Here is a 23,011-nt window from a genome sequence, read left to right as displayed (position 1 = left end):
ACTACAATGCGCATTGCCTGCTAAATAAATGCATGTTTGGTGAAGGACTTCAAAATAGTGATGACGGTGAGAATGCCCAGCCTGATGAAGTGGATGCTGATCCTCTTCTCGTAATCGACAACGATGAAAATATGCCAGACTCTCCTATTTTGGAAGCCGAAGAAGCAGCACCCCAGAGTAAATCACAAGGGATTCCTAGACGACCTCTGGTTTCGCGAAAACGAAACCTTGTTACTGCTGAAGACGGCCTTATTTTTAGGGGATAAACTCAGATAACAGAAGCATTGAGGTCTTGTAACACGTCGTATGTTTTTTTTACATTTTATTTTACATCAGATCTAAAAAAGAAAATTGTAGAGCAAAGTAACTTATACGCAGCCCAGAAACAAATCTACTACTGCAAATGGCGCTAAACGTGGTGAACCTAGTGGGAGCACTATACAAAGAGAACTTGTAATGAAGAAGTTCCGAGAATCAGCTCAAGCAATTCCTTTGAAAGACGTCAGATTGGATCAGACATGTCATTGGGCAGTTGACTGGATAAGCAGCAGCAGGTGCAAATTCCCAAAATGTCCAGGCTTCACATTCAAAATGTGCCAAAAATGTCGTGTATCTTTGTGATACGAAAAGAAGCAATTGTTTTTATACATATCATAATGAAGCATAAATAAATACTTTTCAAAAACAATATTTACTCTTATTTTACCCATACTTGCAAAATCTCAATGAATGCGCAATGTAGTTTATAAACAACATTCACATTATTGCAAAAAAAGTATAGTAAATTCATGTCTAGATTTTTTTTATCATTTTTCATAGGCTATAATACATGTCTATTAACAAATATATTTTTTTAAACATGTAAAAAAAATCGTGCATTTAAGGGTTAAGGCTCAGTAACTCTGTGGAGCATCTACGGAAGCGATGTAAAAATTCAATGGCCTCACAATCCGGTGAAATAGTAGTATGTGGCGCCCTATGCCTAAGCTCCCCCGGAAGACCCGGAACTTCGCTACATCGACTCGCGCAAAATTGTAAGAGGTGTGCGTTATGCATAGATAAATAGTATCCTATTACCGTACTTATAATTGTTACACCTGCTTTTCACACAACTCTATAGTCAAAGTAAAGTTTAAAATATGCTGGGGTTCATTTAGAAATGACATTTTTATGAACTTTCATAATAAAAGACGAGTTTATTACGCTGAACAATTAGTGAATTCTCGACGTTCTTATATATATTACATTAACTATTCGTGGACTTTTAGAATGGTATGTCGGTAATGTTTTGTTGCGCGATATAAATTTTTTAAAATACTTTTCTTAACAGTTTCTTTATAACTTTTAGTTTTTTATTAACAATTTTTTTCTGTGCGAGAAAATATAGTTCGTCATGGGCCACATAAAATTCTATTAGTTGTGTTCTACAACTTAAAGATGCATATGTCAATGGCCGTTATTAAATTGCAAGTTGAGGTGACAGTAGGCAGGACATATTACACGCAAATCTGATGGACGTTATGATCTTAAGATTCTAAAGACCACGGACCGGCAGGCGCACCGTAAGATATACCTTGTTAAGGTCGACGGCAAACGCTGGTTGCATACCGCTTTCAACGTGACTTATTAGAAATCTAGGGACAGGTGTCAAGTAATGGACGTCTTACGGCTGAAATGATGATGGTGATTAAGCTGTTACTTTAAATTGTTGTCGAAGATCAGCACAGATCGCGTAACATAGTGCATGACAAACTTTAAAAAAAATGACGAGGTAGGAGACGGGAATAGGTATTACGACGGAATTTATGGGTGATATAAATCATTATTTCACAATTTAATAACACATACTTACAAAGTTATATTTTCCTGACTAATTCATACTTTAGAATAGCAACTAGCATTAATACAAATAAACAATAAATCTTTGTTCTGAATATAGCGCAGCAATTAGCACATGAAAGCTGTAATGACGTCATCCCGCTAACTCATCAATGTTGCTACAAATTCAGCGCAATTGGAGTTCATTGTTATTTTACAATACTTAATGTTACTTTAACTACAAATGTATGATTGAGCTTGAACTTAATTAATTGTCTAATATGTGTTTAAAAGTATTATTATACAAATTTGATCTGTATATAATTATTATAAATGAAAGACGTAATAAATTTTACAGTGAAATTTAAAATATTGACAAAGTTAATTCTGACTTAAATAAGCTAATTTAAATGTTATATGTTTAAATGTTAACGAGGGATAATCATTGTTTTTCAATGAGGAGGTCGAAGTAGAACTTATATTGTTTCCTACCTAACCAAAATTCAAAAGATCTCAAGAATAATGCGATTGACGATAGGCAGAAATAAGGTAAAATTCGCTTTTGACCGGCATAAATCTTTCAGCAGGTTATAGTGTACACAATCCCGGAAACTAGAATCTAAACTAGAATCTACCACACCTTCCAAATAAAAAAATAAGCGAATCTAATTAAATTTCTATTATAAAAACCGAAGTTTGACAGATATTAACAAATCAAAAATGATTTTGGACTGACATCCACTGCGTGACGTATATACGATTTCCATTTTTTATCAAAATATCCAAACATCTTTTCACTTTTTTTTTTCTTTTTGTCTCGTGGTTGCCACTGGAGAATCTTTTGGCTACAACGAGCAACGGTTGTATATTTAAATATATTTAAGCTAAATTACGATCTAAACTGATATCATTATACACAAAAATATAATCGTTAAAAAGAGTTCCACATTTGTAATACATGAATTATCCAAATCGTTATCATTGCGTGTAAAATTAACAAAAACATTTCATGACATATAGGTTAAAAATTACATAAGTAGTAAATGATAACGACGTTGTGAAACAAAGAATCTTACTGTACCTAACTTTTGGGCTGAACAAATATATAAATTTATTTATTATTTTAAGTGTTAAATATGGATATAATAAAATATACGTACACTGTTTGTCAACTAATGTGGCGTAGTGTACGGAATCATCGTTCATAGGTGTAAAAGCATTAAAAGTGTTAATATATATAACATTTGACAGCAAAAAGCTTTTACTCATTAACAATCAACCTGTTTGTAAAGAGAATATAACATATTTAAAAGTGACACTATAAAAGTTACATTTACTTTTTTTTTCTTTTAAAATGTGACAGACCAATAACTTCTGACTGTAAAACGTCTACAGGTACAGATAGTAAAAAATAATAAATTTACTTAAGTTGTAATCCGAATTTTGAAAACCTTTAAACTATGTTACTATAATGTTGTTTTTCAGAAACGATTGATTTATGGAAAAAGTGTACCGAACCATACATCAATTAACAAAACCACCTTTAACACCTATTTGAATCTTTTACGTGTATAACCGAACAACGTACTATCGGATGTATCTCCGTTGCTTTCACAAGGAGCACTGACTGTAACTATCAACCAAAAGTAATTACAGCAAATCACTGTTTTGTTTTTTGAGATGTTATGTCCTAGAATCCTTCATTTGTAAGCAGAGGTGTTATTAGGCTATTTACACACGCTGTTTGTTACTCGAGGTTTGAAACCACGACCTATTACGAGTAAGTCAATCAGTTTTATAACCGTCTCTTGTTTACTAATGACCATAGGCTACATGTTGCATAATAATTATACGATTTAGCTAGAACAAGATAGTGAAGCTTTTCCAGTAGTATTACATGATCTTCCTATTTAATGTCTTCAATCAAATTCAAATCAGAACCTATTGCGTCATTTAAACCACTTATTTAAGTACTCTATACAGAATTCTAAATTAGTGACAGTGGAACGCCTTCTTAATATTGTTACTCCACAGATAAAACAATTGCAATACAAGCCATAATCTCATTTTGTCCATAAAATATACATCCAAATGTCTAAATTCATAAAGTTACAGTAAATTAGCAAGAACAGAAAACTATACTTTTGTTTACATATAAATAAAATAAGAATATAAAGCAAAACCGCTGCATTAAAACTATGTCATGAAAAATAAAAACTCCAACCAACAATAGAAAAATTTTGGCCACAGTGAAAATACGTAATCGTAGACACGGGAAAAAGTCATACAAAAAATAGAACTTAAATTTACTAACTGCAAAATATGATGGCTTGATAGAGAATTCCTAGAGAACTGTACCATAGCAACGAATGGCGACTGAAGTAATAAAAAGCTGACGTCACCTACGAGGGATTTATACCCATCGCAATCACGGGCACGAGGGTGCCGTCCGATGTTATGTCTTCACTAATAAACTACAACGGCGGTGACGCAATACGCAGCCTTTCAGTCACGCCCCTATACACAAAATCGCGCCTAGCGGCTGGACTCAAATTATACAAGCTCAATTCATTTATTTATATTAACATCTATATATAATAACTTCAAGTGATCACTTTTGAACGATGCGAAGAATGTCAAAACCCAATTTAAAAAAAAAACTAAAATCAGATTGAACTCTCTTAGAAACTTCCTTCAACTTTAAGCTACAAGGGTTCCAATCGACCCTTGATCTTAAAAGAACTTACAGTACTTTAGGTTTTTTTGTGGCCACTAACAATATTCTTAAAGCAATTGATTCCCACACTCACTTTCATTAAAAAAAATTCACACTATATTAGGATTTTTTTTTAGTTTTGATTTATTAAGCAACATTTATCTCACAATAAAAATAGTTATCGACATTACTTTCACTGTTGTTATATTCCTGATATTTTGTTGTTATATGCACAATTCAACAGAAAAAACTAATAAAATGAGTATAATTGATAGCATGAAGGATGCCGTTGTTTCCTTTACCAATTTATATTTTCCAATATTTAATGAAGTATCTATTAGGGGGACCGGAAAGTAATGTCGCTTTCTTAAATTAAATTCACACGACTACATTTTTAACAACTTTTATTTTTAAACAATAATATATTCACCTTCATTATCAACAACCTTTTGCCTTCTAATATACAAATTTTCAATTCCTAAGCGATAAAAATTAATCGGTTTTTCTACAAAATATGGCGATAGAAACGACATCACTTGTCAGTCCCTCTGATATATCGGAACTGAATATAATGTAGTTATGACGACTGACCGCTAATATGCCTAGTACATTATTATCAAATATTACGGATAATGCAAAATTCCTATTTACAACTGTCTATATTTGAAATAATCAAAGATCTTATCACTTACGAACAAATTCGCTTTGCCCTTGTAAAATAATGTAATCACAAGTGTATCACATTCACGCTTGTAATTTAAGTGTATCCTTTATATGTCACAACCAAAAAATAATAATGTCAATTGAATGGTCCTATTACATTATGATTACACGCGATTTTAAAAAAGAAAAAGCAGGTAAATGTTGACGAACCAGAAACCGACAATCGGTTACATCATTGCGGACTCAAATTAGTGTTAGATTTTTTGTGTCGATACACGCGCACGTTTCTAGAGCATGAAAGTAAAAGTGTAGGTGCGAAAAATAATTGCGGGAAGTAAGTTATGTCAGGGGCAACGTCCCACTTTGAAAGTGAATCAACTCAATTTTGTGCCGTAAACACTGACATTCGGAGGCGGTAAACAATATCTTTTTTCAAGCTTTGTATAGTTTATAATGAACGATTTAATAAAGGCCCAAAAACGCTAACAATAAATCAAACCAGAAAACAAAACTGTAATGGAAACCGTGTGTGCGGTTAATCTATAAAATAAAATATCGACCATTCCAATTACGAAAGCTAACACACCTCTTAAACCTTTGAGTAAATAGAGAAAAGGTTTTATACGCAAACTGCCATGTTCAGACTCCCTTTAACATTTAAAGTCGATTACTACAGATTAATCTCTTAATATGTTATTTTATCTTGGGGATTATTACTTGTAAATTGCTTAAATTTCTTCTTGAAAGATGTTTACAATATAATTTAAGGTTATAATTTTACAACAATAGTACTAATTAAAACAAGAAATTGAATATATGAATAAAACACGGAATTGAATATCCAGCTGTTAATACAAGATTCAATACCAATATTGATTAAACTATGCTACATCACTGTATTTTTCCAATAAAATTTTGAGAAATAGTACGATGAACTTTAGTTTATTACCGATATGCTTAGAATACAATGATGACTAAGCTTCCTGGAATGATGTATTAGCATTATCGAGTTTTCGTTACAACGTGTGTGGAATCGTAACAATTTGATCATTACATTTTAGTTAACAAGTAATGTAACTTGATAGATCATTGGCAAAGTTTATATTATAGTATATGTATAAAGAATACGACGTTGCAAAAATAAATAGAACCGTGGTAATATTGGCCACTTCAAGTGAAATAATAGCATGAATTATTAACATAGTAATAGCAAAATAACAAAGACCATAACTGCTTGATAAAGGATGGTTCCCTACTGTTGCAAACTTCACGAAATTTACAAATTTTAGCGAAGCAATGCAATAGTAAGAAGCTTTAATTCTGATTAAATGACAAAGGCCTCGCTAATTTAGGTACGCCTGGAAATTAACATAGTAATTTTGTAGTTTATTGTAATTTTAATTTATTATCCTTAGCTTTTACATATGTCAGATATTTTAAATAATGTATTTCACAAATTTGTAAGTCAGTAATAATTATAACTTAGTAAAATATCCTTTTAGCTTTTTTAAAAAAAATTACTCTGCTTGAACTAATAATAACTTGAACAGCTATCAAAGTTAAAAATAAGCACGAGCACACGATCGAGAACAGAACACGCTTCGCGAAGTAAACTGCCTTTTTTACCTTTTGAACCTAAAGTAAATACATGCTGTAAATATTACAGTATATATTAAAGTTTTTTTTATTACAAAATCCTGTGTTTGGATAAAGTGGATAGTCCAATTTATATTAATTAGTCTGCTTAGTTTTGTAATTTGATTAGCAAGAGTAAGTTATTTCTTTATATTTTATAACTATGTGTTATTTCTGTTTGTAGCCATTAATAATTTTACCATAGTCAAAAGAAAATGATAAATCTTAAGCATTACATTTTCTTCCTAATCGATAATAATCCGTCTGTTTAATAATTTCCTCCCGGATGGTATGTCAGTTGTCAAAAGTTAACAACGAATGACAAACAGGTCACTCTAATATCTTTGGCTGTGACCTATAAATATTTTTATTTCTATTTCAATACAATCACCGCACATTAAATATTCTTTGAATTTTCTTCGCCAATTTATTATCATCATATATTCCGCCGTAGGAAGTCCACTGTTGGACGTGGATCTTCACTATAGATTTTGAATAGGACCGGTTGGAAACGCCTTGCATCTAGTGTCTTCCAAGGACCTTTACAAGGTGGAATTGTGGATGGGTATCCTGCGCTAGGCTTGCTGATCCGTGGTCTCCACTACAGAACCTCAAGGTCCCAACGGCCATCTGGTTTCCGCTCTATGTTTCCCGTCCACTAGGCACAGTTTACCTCTCATAAAAGTTACCTAGGTAGGTATAATGGTATAAAAGGCCAATCGTCAAACGGTAATACGTCAACTTGATTTTATTCCAGTTTGAATGAGCCGTAGTTTGAAGTTACTAGAGTAACGATTAGTACGGTTATGACACTTTTGTATTAGAAAACTCCTTATAGCTCCAGAGTTTGTAATACAAACTTTTATAGGTAATCCGTGTTATATACCACAGGTATCATTTTCACCGACAAAACGAAGCCAAGAAGTAACATTTTCCTGGTAAAAATGTCTTCAATTTCAATTTAATAATGGGATACCAAATTGTGTTTAACTCTCCTTTTTCAAGACTATGTCTTACATTTAACGATTTTAACTTTACCGAAAATGGTCTCTATTTATATTATGATTCGTTAAGCGCTGAAGCCAAAAATAATCAAATTGTTTGTTGTTTTCTGCGTGTAAATTTATGTATTAAGGAATATTTTTGATAGTTAAAAATTAACTTCTTAAGTTGTTTATATTAAGGCGTACTCATGTTTTCAATCAGGCATCGATTCAGGAATTTATAATGCTATTTTAACACTACCTAGTAAAAATTCAAGATCGTCGGACTTCGTTTATAAACACGTTATTTAGCCTCTGCTGCTGTACTACCACTGCTTAGCAGTAGGAATGTTTATGTTGTTAACAACTACACGGTTTCTTTCGAATGTCTATTATGGATATGTATATCAGATATATTGTATTATGACACTGTCATAAGTAAGAGATGTTAAACGTTTAATATATGATGTCGGAAGTTCTGTAAATAAACCGTCAGCTTATTTCACGAGTCCTAATTCATTATATTTTATATGCGCACGCGGTAGCTTCATTAACCTCATTAGCTCTATATTTATTATTTACCCCAAGCCACCAATCACTGCCAACCATGGGCGTTAATAAATCACATTATGACTGATTGAACTGTCGCGAGTGACATACAAAGGGATACTAAATACCTTCACTGCTGTGAAATGAGGATATAAATCGTTAACATCAGTATAATATTAATTACTCTAACAGAGAGAAAATGATGTTTTACGCCAATTTTAATGTAGAGTAACTCTACATAAAAATTTCTGGAATAAAATCGTATTAATATTTAAGACTAGACAAAATAAAGCTTTATTTCAATTTATTTCCTGTTAGTTTTACTTCGTAAGGTTGCATAAATGTAGATGATGCTATTAAAATTCTTATGCTCTAAATAGCGCAAAATAATGTGTAGTTCTAGAAAATATTTAGCAATACTTTTAGAAATTCATCAAGATAGCGACCAATAAGAAGAGGCATTGAGCCGATCCGGTGGGCTATGAGTGAATAGCTAATATGGCGCGCTTCTGAAAACGTTTCAAATGTAGAAACAACTATTATTAGTTAAATTGGAATTATTAATCAAAGTGTAATATTAACGGTAGTGCAAAATGAACAAAGCTAAGAACAGTAACACGTCGAGCAGTGGTAGACCAGCGGTAGACGACTGAGACTTGCGATCTTAGATTTCGGGTTCAATCCCAAGATAAAATCTTATATTATTCACACATCGTGCAATAATTACATAGGACTGTCTCATAAACAAGTTTCCAGAGGATGGACAGTAGCGTCCTCTGCGTGCCATAACACTACGCTGCGATCGCAAACCTGTCTGTCAAGGGTGGATTTTGGTATATCTCTCAGATATCTTTAGGTGAGGCCTTGCAGAGCGCGTCTATGGGTTGAAAAGACAACTTAATAGTAACTTTTTGTACTGAAAGACTAATAATCCAAATCCAAATAAAATTTTATAGTACACAATTTAATTGGTTTAATTAAACCTTATCGCGCCTCTTTTGTTTCGATCGACGTCAAATGTTTGACAGCTAGAGATGAGCATTAATTTACTCTGTGGTTAATATAGAATAGAAAAAATGTGGTTATATTATTTTACCTTACAAATAATAACCTTCGTTTCGTTCAATTCAAGCGTCTATGAGCTTAAACACCGAAGAATAGTAAATCGACTCGATAAGCCCACAAATGCTTAAACACTTCGTCATTATTAATTATCAATCATTTACTATTTTTCCCTTAGTATCACTGTAACAAAATGTGTATTAAATCTTGAAAATAATTAGTTTAGCATAGATTGTCTCATGTTTTATTATTTACAAAGCGTTTTAATGATGTTTTCCTTTTGGCGTGTCTATTTCTCTTCTCTTTTCAGTCCATATACGTTCACTGCCTCCCCCAAAGATAACCGTAATCGCCATACTTGACATGCGGGTTGGCGATGCACTAAGGTATCATGGTAAGCAGAGGACGCTGTTGGCTCATCCTCTGGAAACTTGTTTGTGAGCTATGGCGAACCTATCTAATTAATGCAATTTATATTCCGGGAATCGGATAATATAAGAAGATAGATAGATCTTTCAATATTAATTAAAAACAGAAAATAATTATTATAGGAAAAAACTATCTATCTATTTTTTCATACCGCAAATTACATATGAATGTATCCCAGGAATCAAACTTGCGTTCCGAAATCGCAAGTCTCAATCCTCTCCCTCTGGACTACCATTGCTCGTAAATACAATAGATAATTTAAATTCCAATGAAGAAAACGGCAATTGAGAAAAGGATTAAAGATGTGACAGCGTAATGAAGTTCACAGTAGATATACCGCGCAATGTTTACGTTGGCGCATGTTCAATGATAACCGGGTGCAATGAACCAGCGAGACGCCCTAACAAGCTTCGCACTGGACGACTCAGGCATCCGGCCAGCTCCTCGTAGGGCTGCCACGGATAACCCATGCATGTAATCTTATTAAGTCTAGACTTAGGTAAACTAAATTGTCACGAAGTTTCTATTTTAATGAGATTAGCTGCATAATCTGAGGTAGATATATTAAGAAGCGCAAATATATAAATAAATTTCAAAACACGAAAATTTTATTTTATTTACTATGGGAAGAACATCGCATAAAAATTCGTTTTGATTGCAATTTACTAAGATTTATAATATATATACGTTTCTTCGATTTTATAAATAAATAATATATTAAATATTATTTACTTAAAAATCGCATAAATAAAAAAATCGTCCAAAAAAGACCGTTTAAAAATAGGTTTTAGTGTATGTTGAATTTATATTAGTTTTTTACAACGAACTTGTTATATATCTGTATCCACTTATAATAATTCTATACAAAGTCTACGATTGTAATGTTTTATATTTGATAATAACATCTTTGTAACTTACACTGGTGGATGTAAAAAATCATACAAAAATATCCAAAGTATATACGTCCAAAAGTTTTTGTCACATAACCACTTTAAACTTTCAATGTTCAAATAAAAATAAGTTTGAACATGATTTTTCCCTTACATATTTAAGAACTCGTACAAATATCTCATATGATCTCACTGAAATACATGAACATTATCAATTCGGCGAATTATATCCTAATCTTACATTTTATCTTATATTCTTCGTATCTTCATAATAAAAACTATTAAGAACACTTCTATATATGTACTCTTCATACTACATGTCAATAGTAATACAGGGTGATTGGTTATTGGTGTAAAAGCCTAAAAGGACGTTAAACGGTACATGCTAAACAATAATTAATGGTTTCAAAAATAATAAATAACGTAATGATTATATCGTAGAAAAATGAATTACAAAAAAACTATTCATTGTTTAGAAATTCATCCCTGCTGACTATTTTATATTGCCATAAGATAATGGCCTGTCGCATTCCAACTGAAAAAAAATATATTCCAACATATTTTAGAGTGTTCACTATATACAGACTGATTGGAAATATACATAAAAATTTTAAACCTATTTGCTGCTGTTGAGCTAAACATTAACATTTTTTAAAAACAAATCATCATAAATATGAAACAATTTAAGTGACTTAAAAATTACAGAGGTTTTTTTAAATAGAACTTTCATGACAATTTGTAAACGTACACGTTAAACTGGATATTGAATTACAACAACCAGCTAGTACATATATGAATTCCTCATGACATGTCATGTTTGTGAGCAACTGCCGATTAAAATTTACGTAATATTAGCCAGTTGTTGACAGCAACGAAATACGATAAAAATAGTAAGCGAAATTTCACTTTGTAGAACGCGTTGAATTTTAAAAATTAACAGACATGGGACTCTATTATTCAAGGGACAGATGTGAGTGTCGTTAGGAGCGTAAAGCGGCCCTGTACCTGGCTGCACTCAATTGCCAGTCCGATTTCACCCCGCGTACCAACATTATTAACGACCATGCATCACAGTACAGTTAGTGTTACTTTTTAAAATAGTAATATTCATCATAATAAGTCATAAGTTTATGTATTGTCGTCTTGAATATAGATCTGTGTAACTACGGTGCGCGAAGTAAAATATTAATTTGCAGCTAATACAGGGAGATTGGTTACGAAAACGTGTAAAAGTTTTACTCCTTGTAAACAAATAGCATCTTTACTATCAATTAATGTATAGTACGACGCTTTATAAATAATAAATAAGGTAATTTTTCCAACCTATACAAACAAAAATGTATCACCAAATCTGTGTTTTTAAGCTCGAAGTTGGTAAAACCAATCCATTTCTTTCACATATTTGAACGAATTCAACGAAATGAACGTTTATTTGTGTGGAAAAATAATAAAACAACACTTTTCTTATCCCATATAAGCCACAGAGGAAATTCTAACACACGTGTCTAGTTATTTATCGCCTTGAATCAAATAACATAAATTGTGTACCATAAAATATAAAATTATGACATTGTTAGATTATTAAAGTCTTAGAGTTCCAAAAAAGTATAGGCACTATAAAAGTTAAACCCCCCGCCCCCCAATATACCTATAAGGGGATATAACATAATCGCCACTCTTGGCGGGCGCGTTGGCGATCACAGTGTGGTAATATGGTACGCAGAGGACGCTACAGCTCATCCCTAGAAACTTCTTTGTGAGCATTGGCAATCATATATAATTAATGCACAAAGTGTGAATTATACAAAATTGTGTTCCGGTAATCTAACCTGCAAGCTAAGATCAATCATCAAGTCTCAATCCTATACCACTGGGCGACCACTGTATTACTATTTTTATAAACAGACATTCAATAAATAATGTAAATACTTTGAAATACGTTACTGTTTTCTGTTAAAAAAAAATATAAAACTAAAGAAATACTTATGGCAGTATGAAGTCTATCAGAGCAGCTAGCTATTTTCTTAATTTTAAATATAAAATATTTTATTAAAATAAAGTATATATTATAAACATTATTGTAGCATTTATAAGTATTTAGTTTTGTTTTTTTTTTTTATATTGCGAACAGCCAAGCAATGGGACAACCTATCGACGTCGTTATTTCCAGCTAGCTATAACTAGGGAGTCTGACCCAGTCCAGAGTAAATAGGTTTTTTCTAGGAAAGCATGTACCATCGTAAACCTCATTTTCGCTTAACATTAGGCGACGTAGAAATCAAATGTTTTGCCTATAACCAATAAAAAAAAATGTTGATAAAAATGTGTACATATTGGTTTATCGAATCATTTGCAGGGTTGATACATCATAATTAATTTTCATTTAAAACGAACAACTTGAGTTTGTGGACGGCTTTTCTCAGCAGATTAGCATTCCGAGCCGATAGCTTATTAGTTATGTTAAAATAATTCACGATACAAAAGTGTAAATGCCTACTTGAATAAAGAATTTATTACAAAATTTGATGGAAAATTAATAAAGTATTCCGAGTATAGAAATCATTAACAATAGTTCCAGCGTAAACCAATTCGGCAATGTTTCAAAATATTTCCGTGGAAATTAACCACATTCATGTGTATGATTCATACGTACACGAATTTGTTTCAATCGGTTTACTTCGTATCAACAATCGATCAGAGTAATCTTACAGTCATACGATTTTGTTTAGTATTAATGACGTCACCCGTGTAAATTTTGTGACTAAAAAGGCACGCGTTTCTAGGAATAAAGTTCTAAAAATACAGTACTCCAATGATTACACTTATTTAATATTTAATAAATATAATTAAGCCGTTTATTTTTTTAACAAAAACAATTAAATTGTAAAATGTCCCCAACTCGGTGTGCCATTTGGCATAGGTCTGTCCTACTTCGTTCCAAAGACGAATGGTTTTGTATCATCTGTCCACCCTCTCTTCGTTTTTTTTAAATCACAACACCCGTTTTTGAGCGGCCGCCCGCTCCTTAACCGCGAACAGCGTGGGCGAACCGTGGTTGGATACGGATCCTTCTTCGGCTCGCCTGTGGTCCACGCTGCCGTCCCAAGCCGCAAGCACACTTCAGCAACACATCCCGTCAAAACTCTACCGCTAAGAGCCTTAACAACCTGCGAGCGTCCCCGTGCAACTGGTAGGCGACTTTTAAATTTTGAATTTTTTGGTTTTTAAATCTATTTCACGGACCCTTCCGCTCTGTGAACTCAGTACCGACGAAGCTGTAAAAGTCTTAGGACTCACAGCATTAACATCATCGGAAACAATACATCTTCGTTTTAAGATTTAATAAATGCATTCATAATATAATTTGAAACACGCTCTCATTGAGTCAATTTTGTTTACTGGAACAATTCGTCTGCTTGTAAAATATTTTAAAAGAGTTCACACTAATCAATGGATCTGTTAAGTCGGTTCATGTTTATGTTTCAATGATTATTTACATAAGTAAAAATTTGTCGCTGCTAGGAGCAACTTTCGATATCAGTTAGACCAATTCTACTATTTTTTTAAATATTTTCGTCAAGATACGAGAAAGGCAAATTGAAAGTCAACTACTGAAAATTATACTTTTTTCAACAATCATAGAATAATCAAAAACTCTGTTAGGGACGGGTAATTATTTACGGCCATGGAAATAATAACAATACTAGAGTGTTGAGATGTAAGAAATACCAAACTTTCTTTTTAACTAATAATTGTTAAAATACATAAATAATTAAATAAAGTGTTCACTGAAATAGTTTTCATTTGTTTGCCATTACATTGCACTGCAACAGAACAATAATTTTTACAAACAAAGTCTGTCGTGTAACCTTTTTTTAAATAATTATGAAGGGCAATATTTTATTTCGCAGTCCAAAAGTGAAAGCAGTATTTTATTGTAGGGTTTAAATTTATTTATTGTAGGGGTAAAATCATACAAAAGAACATTAGCGAAAATATGATATAAAAATTGTAACCTAAATACAGTTCATAACAAAATTTAAATATTTGTAAACTTGATTGTTATTGCTGTAATAAAAGATATGAATAAAACTAGCAGTTGAAAGAATCAAATAAAAGATCGTTGCTATATTTTATACAAGATATAACAGTTCTAAAGCTATCAAAAAATCATCTGGACGTGTGAGATTCGACATTAACCACAGCGCGTATTTCCGTCACTATAAACAACGCGTTACGCAAGGGTGGGCTAGTGATTACGATGAACAAGGTAACTGAGGTGATATCAAAGGAAAATATAAAAGAGTATGACCGATGACATTTACAATTTTACAGGATACATCCTTATATATTTGGAAGGTTTCTCGTAAACCTCAGGTCGAACCATTATCACCAGTATAAAAACCCGCCGAGGTCTTAGAACTGTCACTGACGCGCTTAATATTCCGATTTGAAAGTGTCCGAAAGGCGATGCGATCTTTTTGTACTAAAAACGAAATAGGCCATTTGCGTACATTTGTCATTCAATACCATTTAGATACAATCGTATAAATCATATTAATAATAATGCAAAGTGGTGATTGTAAGAATTGATTTATTTTTAAAATTTTTGAATCGACGATATATAGGTGTTTTCTTGATGTTTTTCCTCCACCGGTTGTTAGCAGTGATGTTACATTATATGCAAGAGGCATATTTAAATTGTTAAAAAAATCCTAAATCTTGATTGTTATTTTTTATCATCATTTCAGCAATAACACTGCATATCAAGGGCATTGGCTTCTCTTAATGGGACCACATTCTTAAACTTCTTATCTTGAAATATTTAAATGTACAAAATTAGCCAATATCCAATTCTGTTTTAAATTAAAACTAGTGAAGACACAAGACTTACCCGATCCAAAACTTTTTTAAAAAGCTTAAACTTCATTCTTGTACAGGCAAAAAAAAATTAAAAAACTAAAACTAATTCACGAGAAACCAAAGATCATCACTACACAACGTATCTAAAACACGAGGCCACAGATAAAAGAATAAAAATAGCGGACGCGGGGAGAAGAGTGATAAACGCACGTTAAAATAGCGGGAATAGGAAATAACAGCAGAGCGTCGATAATGAAAAATAAACAAAGAACAAAAAAAATGCGCGCAGGCGACCGTCCGACGGCTCGCCCGCCTCTACAATGCGGTTACAAACTTACTCCAGCCGGTAGTAGCACATAATGTTTCACAGTAGGCGCTACTCTCACGTACGTAAACAAGTATACATCCTTACGACCTAATCCGTAACGAAGTATATCGGGTTACTCGGAAACTTTAATTTCAATAATAATTTTACTTAACGCATCCGAGCCGTAATCAAAATGTTAAACGCGTAACAAACGAGATTTTTTTTGGTCGAAATGGTAGCCCCACCCCACCTCCCCCTCTTCTGCACGTAGGCCACCATTATGGTGATCCTTGGGAGGCCTTTGCATTGCAGAGGGCGTCTATCGGCTGACATGATGATGATGATGATCACTTTATATATTTCAACTTGCCTCGCGGGGAACTTATTGGTGGTACTCACAATTTCGGCCCATTAGCAGATTTCCAACACCTAGATTTAACCCACATGCATTTCTAAGATAGCATATATGTGTATATATATATATATATATATATACATATATAGGTAGCGCCCCCTGCTTCGCTGTCACCATGTCTGTACAACCGCCAGGAACAGCAGAGCTGTCGGGTATTGGATCTGGGCTGTTTTTTTACCTTTATCCATATAGAGGGTAAATGTCATTTCTCACTGCACTTAGTATTAAGGATGACGACCCCTTTTTTATTTTAATAGCGTGCGGCAAATGCTGCCTTTCTTCGATGAATGAAATGAAATGAAACTAATCACATATTTTGTAGTGAACAATAAAGAATATCAAATCAAATAATAAACATATTCCCCTTAGCAGGTTCTTACGACAATCACGGTAGAAGAGGGTGGGGTACCACCACGACTGGGTCTCAGTGATCAGATCACTGTCGCTAACGAGCCATGGAGAGGACTACGCTCGGGATTTCTCTACGAGATCGTACCGTGAAAGTGGTAGGTCATAAAGAAACAAGACGAATGGGGACTTAAAGTTCTAGAGTTAAGAGCACAGATGAGATATAGTTTTAGTGTTAAGAAGTCTATGCTTGCTTTTAGCGTTATGCCATTTCCTGATGAAGCTGTAAATGCCAAAAGGCCAAAAGGCATTTATCCATGACAAAAAATATATTAAAACAATAAAGCGTACATATTGCCAAGGTTAAGAGATGACTCATTGTTATAGATGCAGTAGACGCTTACGTTATTGTTTAAAATAACCCTTGCACGTCTGAATCAATCACCGATAAGAAATGTAACAAGTATGCTTGCAGAAGCAAGTCTCTTTTTACAGGTAAAGTAAGTTATTTATTAATTTTACTTTACACTGAATTATTTATAGAGAGAAATACCAAAAAAGAGCACAGAATGAAAGAAGCTGCAGCTTAAAATAAGGCTGTGAGGGTAGCTGACGCGTTCTTATTTATTCAGGTTGATATATTCATACATGCGATATCCACAACTCATTTGTCAGCATCTATTTACAATCAACCTATATAGTGATCAGGGGTAGTGAACAACAATTAATTTTATGATGTAATAATTTGAATTTTTAAGATTTTTTGTTACTATATTAACATTATATTATTTATTCTTTCTTAAAACCATTAATATTTGAATGGCGCTTACCATACATTAATTAAGAACAAATGATCTACACGTTCACCCTCTTTTAATCTCTTACACTAATTTTATTAACTCTTTAATAAGTTAATCATACATTGTATTTTTTTTTTCATTTACATAGAACAATAATAAAAACAATTTTAAATTTAGAGTGGCAGTAGGAGTAAGGAGTATATTCATTAAAATTAGATTTTTAAAAAGGTTAAATTTAAGTTTTTTAATATTGTTTGGAGTTAAAATATCTCACAATTCTGTGGGTAGTGTGTTACTAGTCGCGGTAAATGATAAATGATATAAGACGGTCACACAACGTCACTACTTGTTATGAGTAATGGCTCGCGTGCATACAGGATGTATAATTATTTTTTTAATTTGTAATTGAATAAATATCTGGCGGGTAAATCACAGTAAAATAATGTAATTTATTCCCAAGTTTTATAATCACTGAAAAAATCCTTATATAATTAAGATTATCCTTATACATTTAAATAGGTTATAATAAAAAATTACAAACTTTTTAATATTTTTTGTTCACAGTGAAAGTCAAAACAATGTCGGCTAAAGAGTTTCTAAATAAATAAAGCCTTAATATAGATACATCAAAGTTATCTTTCTTTATCTTTTATACCACCTATTTTAGTTATATTTATTACCTATGTATATATTCTTTAGATAGGTTTTTTATTATATTAGCTAATCCGACAGACGTCTAGTCATAGTTATGATTAATCAATTCGAAACTCGAAGCGAACTGTTGTTGCAAACTGTCAAATGCGCGAATTCAATAATCATTATATTTTATAAAATATTTCAAGTTCTGTACAATATCTTGAGAATCTACAAAATATTACAAATTAAAAAAAAAACGAGATGGGTGAAGTCGTTCTGAATTTGTGGCGTGATCAAGGGAAAAAGTGATTAATTTTGATATATACTTAACCTTATTATATACATAGTTACAGAATGTTTTATTCATTGTACTTAATACTTATCACTATAACAGAGTGTAAGTTTAATACAATAAAACCATTAATAATATATAAAACTAATTCGAAGTGAGCTCCATTTGCTGTAATTCAGTTCTTTAAGTGTTGAGGCCAGTTACCAATTGCAGCACCCAATCTTTTTATGTGAAAATTTTTCACTGCCAATCATATAGACTTTTTCAGCGAGTCAAAATTACCATGTTCCAGAGGATTAAGATCAGAATAAGATGACGGCCAGTTTTATAACTCGGCACCGTCTTGATGAAAGCACCATTCTTGGTTATTGAACATGGTATTGTTAAGGGGCTCAACTGCCTCTGCAAGAATGGTATCTTGATACACTTGTGCCGATTTTTAGATACAGTTTTACAAAAATATGGCTCAGTCAATCCTTCACAGCTAACATGTAGAGTGTTAAAACCATCACTGAAGTCAGATAAAGCTCAAGTTGTACTTTGTTGACTAGTTAGGAAACTTAGAGCTTTCAGAATAAATACGGTCATTTTGTTTCTTCCCTGCACTTTGCACTAATACCGAGCTTATAGAAGATTTTATAAATTATATTTGGCCTCATAATTACTTTTGTAATGCAGTTACAAAATATTTTACAACGTATTGGCACAAAAGTAGAATGAACAATCATATAAAAATGACAAATTCAAAATCAATTTTTTATTTTTAATAACAGCATTTATGGCCAGACTAAATATACTTACTGTCAAGGGACTGGGGCCTGCACTGCCAACTTCGGGTGCAATTTCATAAAATCCATTCTTTGTATTTTTAACAAGCTAAAAAAATATTCTGGTCAAGTTTCATACATTTTTATACATGCACTTTTTAATACGTTAAATGGAGCTTATAGGCGTACGCGCCTAACTCGCTTCGCGGGTGGATATCCGTAAAATATTTCTTCTTAGTTTACTTCTTTTCGGCGAAAGTAATTAAAACAAATCCTCCAACATTGAGAGTTTATAAGCCTCATGGTTCCAGATACATCTTTATACGTCACTACATATATCGATCACTGCTCTACAATTATATATACATATATACACATGTGTGTGGTGTGCATATATATGTATATGTACATATACGGGTCGTTAACCAATATTCTACACTACTATAAATTAAATTACGCAATTTGCGAAGTGCGACCGGAGTAGATTAAGGATAAGCTAAAGGGCGTCTTCGGTAGTTTACGTATAAACAGATATTATTAAACCGTGAAAATAGGAACACGGGTTAAATGTTAATTTCCTATTCCACATGACATACATGACGAATTGTTTATTAAGTCATCGCTAATTACATAATATACAATGTGATTCATATCTGAAAACTTTACAGGGTCACCCCTTTGTATGACTAATTTGTCAATCAATCCTATGTAATATTTGAATTAATACTCTTAAATATGTGTCATTAGTTTGCTTTTCATTTTGTAATACAATTAAATACACATAACATCTGGCAATACAAAGTCTGCAGGGACAAATAGTAAAAAATAACTAATTTAAATATGTGGTATTTTAATATTTTTATGTATATATTTAAAGCAAGACACTAACCTCGTGGTCGGGACCGGGTTTTGACGCCAATCTCGCTTCAGTCAGTTGATTCTTTAAAGCCCTGAAACAAAATGTCCATCTCAAAATTCATCTAAATTAGAAATTGATAAAACTTAAAACGTTTGCCTTTAACCAGCTGGTCTCGTCGAAAACGAAGTTGGATCGATAACAGGCGACGCCAGCTCCCGATCATACCAGAAAAAAGCGTCGAATGAGTTTCTTCCGCCACTTTTTATCGTTAATGATCCAAAGTGATAGTAATGTCACTAGCCCGACAATATCAAGCAAGCAGGTCGAGATTCGATCCTCTTGGGCGTCCTGGTGTCGGAATGCTAAACGGGTATTATCAAATAGCGACAGCCTAAGCCGAAGCCCCCCTTCTTTAAAAGGGGACTAGGCACTATGTCGCCACGAACATGCAAAATTTGCAAATAGCATTTGAACGGCGGTAGAAATCCAGTCCCAAAAATCACTGCTATGTAAATTGTGTTAAGACACAACAACAAATTTGTCAACTTATTCAATCCAAATGTACATAATTATAATTTATACACCAAAATACAAACATATAGAGCTCCTCTGCCTGGCGCGCCTGCTTCTCTCGCCGACGCAAAAGCTCGACGCAGTGTTGCAACGTCGCCAGGGTTGCGCCGCAAGTCGCTTTGAACGACGTACTGGTCGCACGCACTTCGCCCGTATATATGCGCATATCTACACCTGTCAATCGAGAAATCTTTTTATTAATATTCATCATCATTACACCAGAAGTGCCTAGTTTTATAGAATCAGATTGTACTCCCCTATAATTACAAAAGCACCCTAATCTTTAAAAAAATTCTTCGAACTAAAGCTATTTTCTATAATCACTTTTCTAATATTCTTAATAATCATTACTTCATTCTAATTATTACTATTATTAATACTAAATACAATTTTAACACACATCTTTAAAATATTCTTCATTCAAGATGTATTGCACGCACAATAAAGGAAGAAAAAATTGTATCAAGAGCACATGTTGTTTATAATGAAATAAAACATTTCATTAATTATATTTTTTTCATAATTAACAAATGAAATACCAATTAAAATAATATGATCATGATACCTTACCATCAGCCAACTTAACGGCATCAATGGCCTCCACAGTTTCATCATTGATCTGTGGACATGATGCAACACATTTTTCAAAGTACTGCTGCAGCTGCCCAGCTTGTTTAGACAGCAACTCATTGTATGTGTCCAACTCAGCAATTTTTTCTGTAAGGCGGCGTGATGTGCGACCTATAAATTATATGGATTATTTATCATCATCATTTCAGCCGCAGGATGCCCACTGCTGGATGTTTGCCTCCTCATAGGTTTTCAATAGAACTGTTTGAAAGTGACCTACATACAGTGCTAGCTTATAATATATATATATAAGAAAAAAGAAAGAAATAGAAATTTATATGTAATACACATGTATTAAAACTGTATACTCCAATATAACCATTTACTTTACACTTGCCTTAAAATATTGTCAAAGTAATTTGACAAAATGTCCTACCATGTCATAACACTGTGTAAATTAAATAATAACCATGTGATCCTGTTGATTGTAATGATGTAACAGAACCATGTCTACGAAGTCCACCTCCATTGAAACTGCTATCTGAACTTGTGCCATATCCAGACTCCACCTATAATGTTAAAGATGTTTATTCAGTAAATTTTATTGAAAAAAAATTGAGCCTGTACCTTCAAGGTCAATAAAATAACAGTTACAGAAGCAACAAAAAATTTTTTTTGCAATTTATTTTCAATCAAAACATATTTGCTTATCAGAATTCTTATCAAAGAATGATATATAGCTAACTGTAATTGATAATGTGTCATCGATCATCCTGACTTGATAAAAGGAGACATGACTCATAAAATTTATCAATGGTCTGTACAGAAAAAAAATGTAATATATTTAAAAAAAGTAGTAACCAAATACATAAAAAACAATGTATTCCTTTAATTTTCACATAAGGGCTTTCTTCATAGTTTTCACTGTCAACATTTATAGCAGTATTACTATCCAAAAAAAAAATAATAAATAACCCTTATTTTAGAGTGATCACTTCATTCACTGTTTTAATTTTTTGATAATAAACAATGACTTACCTACTATAAAAAAAATATTTCATCGATATCAAGCTCACTTACATATATTATTTTATACTTATAGGGTATGAAGCATTTTTCATTTGATTCCAGTTTAACATGCCTGTTTTTGCTCTGATTGACATCAAACATTTGACAGCTAATAACAAGCTAATTATGCTCTCTGATTTGTATATAAAAAGAGTTATTTTTATTTTTCCTTGTAAAATTTTCCCGATATCTTAAAGGAAATATAAAAAAAACTCTTAATTCTGACTTAAAATTGTAAATCACTGTATTTAGACAACTACTACTGCTCAAAATCATTATGTAATTTTCACCGTTCTTAAGGAATTATCTACTCAAAATAGTTAACTTATTTTAGAGAATGAAAGACCAAAGTATAATAGGCATGAAATAGATACATTGACAAAAAAAAACTCACTTTAAAGGATTCTAAAATATCAATCCATTGCTGTTTCTCCTCAGGGTTAGAAGCTCTTAAATACCATACACAGTCATTTACCGATACATCAAATCTACAATCATCAAATTCATGTGGCTGAAACAAAGTATTAATTAATTATACTTGCATATGCTTACAATAATAACAAGATTCAAATCTAATTTAATTACATTTTGTATGAGTAAGTTATTACACAATTTTAATATAACAACAAATGTATCATCAACATGATGTAAACTTTGCTAAATTTGACAATGTTTTAATTGAGCATGCAAGTATACCTAGGAAAAGCAAACCTTAATACAAGTCGGCACATAATAGATGTATATGAATTTTTCTTTCAAAATTATGGT

At 32.4% G+C, this 23,011-nt stretch overlaps 1 protein-coding gene across 1 annotated transcript in view; it reads right to left on the bottom strand.

Annotated features, from left to right (window-relative positions):
- cert (ceramide transfer protein) overlaps positions 1–23,011 on the bottom strand; it is a 38,262-nt gene that overhangs the window by 14,749 nt on the left and 502 nt on the right. The window contains exons 2-6 of the mRNA XM_068763934.1: positions 22,638–22,754; positions 21,645–21,744; positions 21,176–21,346; positions 20,629–20,779; positions 20,063–20,123 (exon numbers count right to left, since the gene is read on the bottom strand). Coding sequence (XP_068620035.1) covers positions 20,063–20,123; positions 20,629–20,779; positions 21,176–21,346; positions 21,645–21,744; positions 22,638–22,754 — 600 coding nt within the window. The remainder of the gene's footprint in view (positions 1–20,062; positions 20,124–20,628; positions 20,780–21,175; positions 21,347–21,644; positions 21,745–22,637; positions 22,755–23,011) is intronic.

This window comes from Battus philenor, unplaced genomic scaffold (assembly GCF_028537555.1).
Source record: "Battus philenor isolate CCGP_79_NKW_IND1 unplaced genomic scaffold, ilBatPhil1.0.hap1 SCAF_19, whole genome shotgun sequence".
NCBI lineage: Eukaryota > Metazoa > Arthropoda > Insecta > Lepidoptera > Papilionidae > Battus > Battus philenor.
Note: the sequence above shows the minus strand (reverse complement) of the source record. Positions and strands in the feature narration are given on the sequence as shown.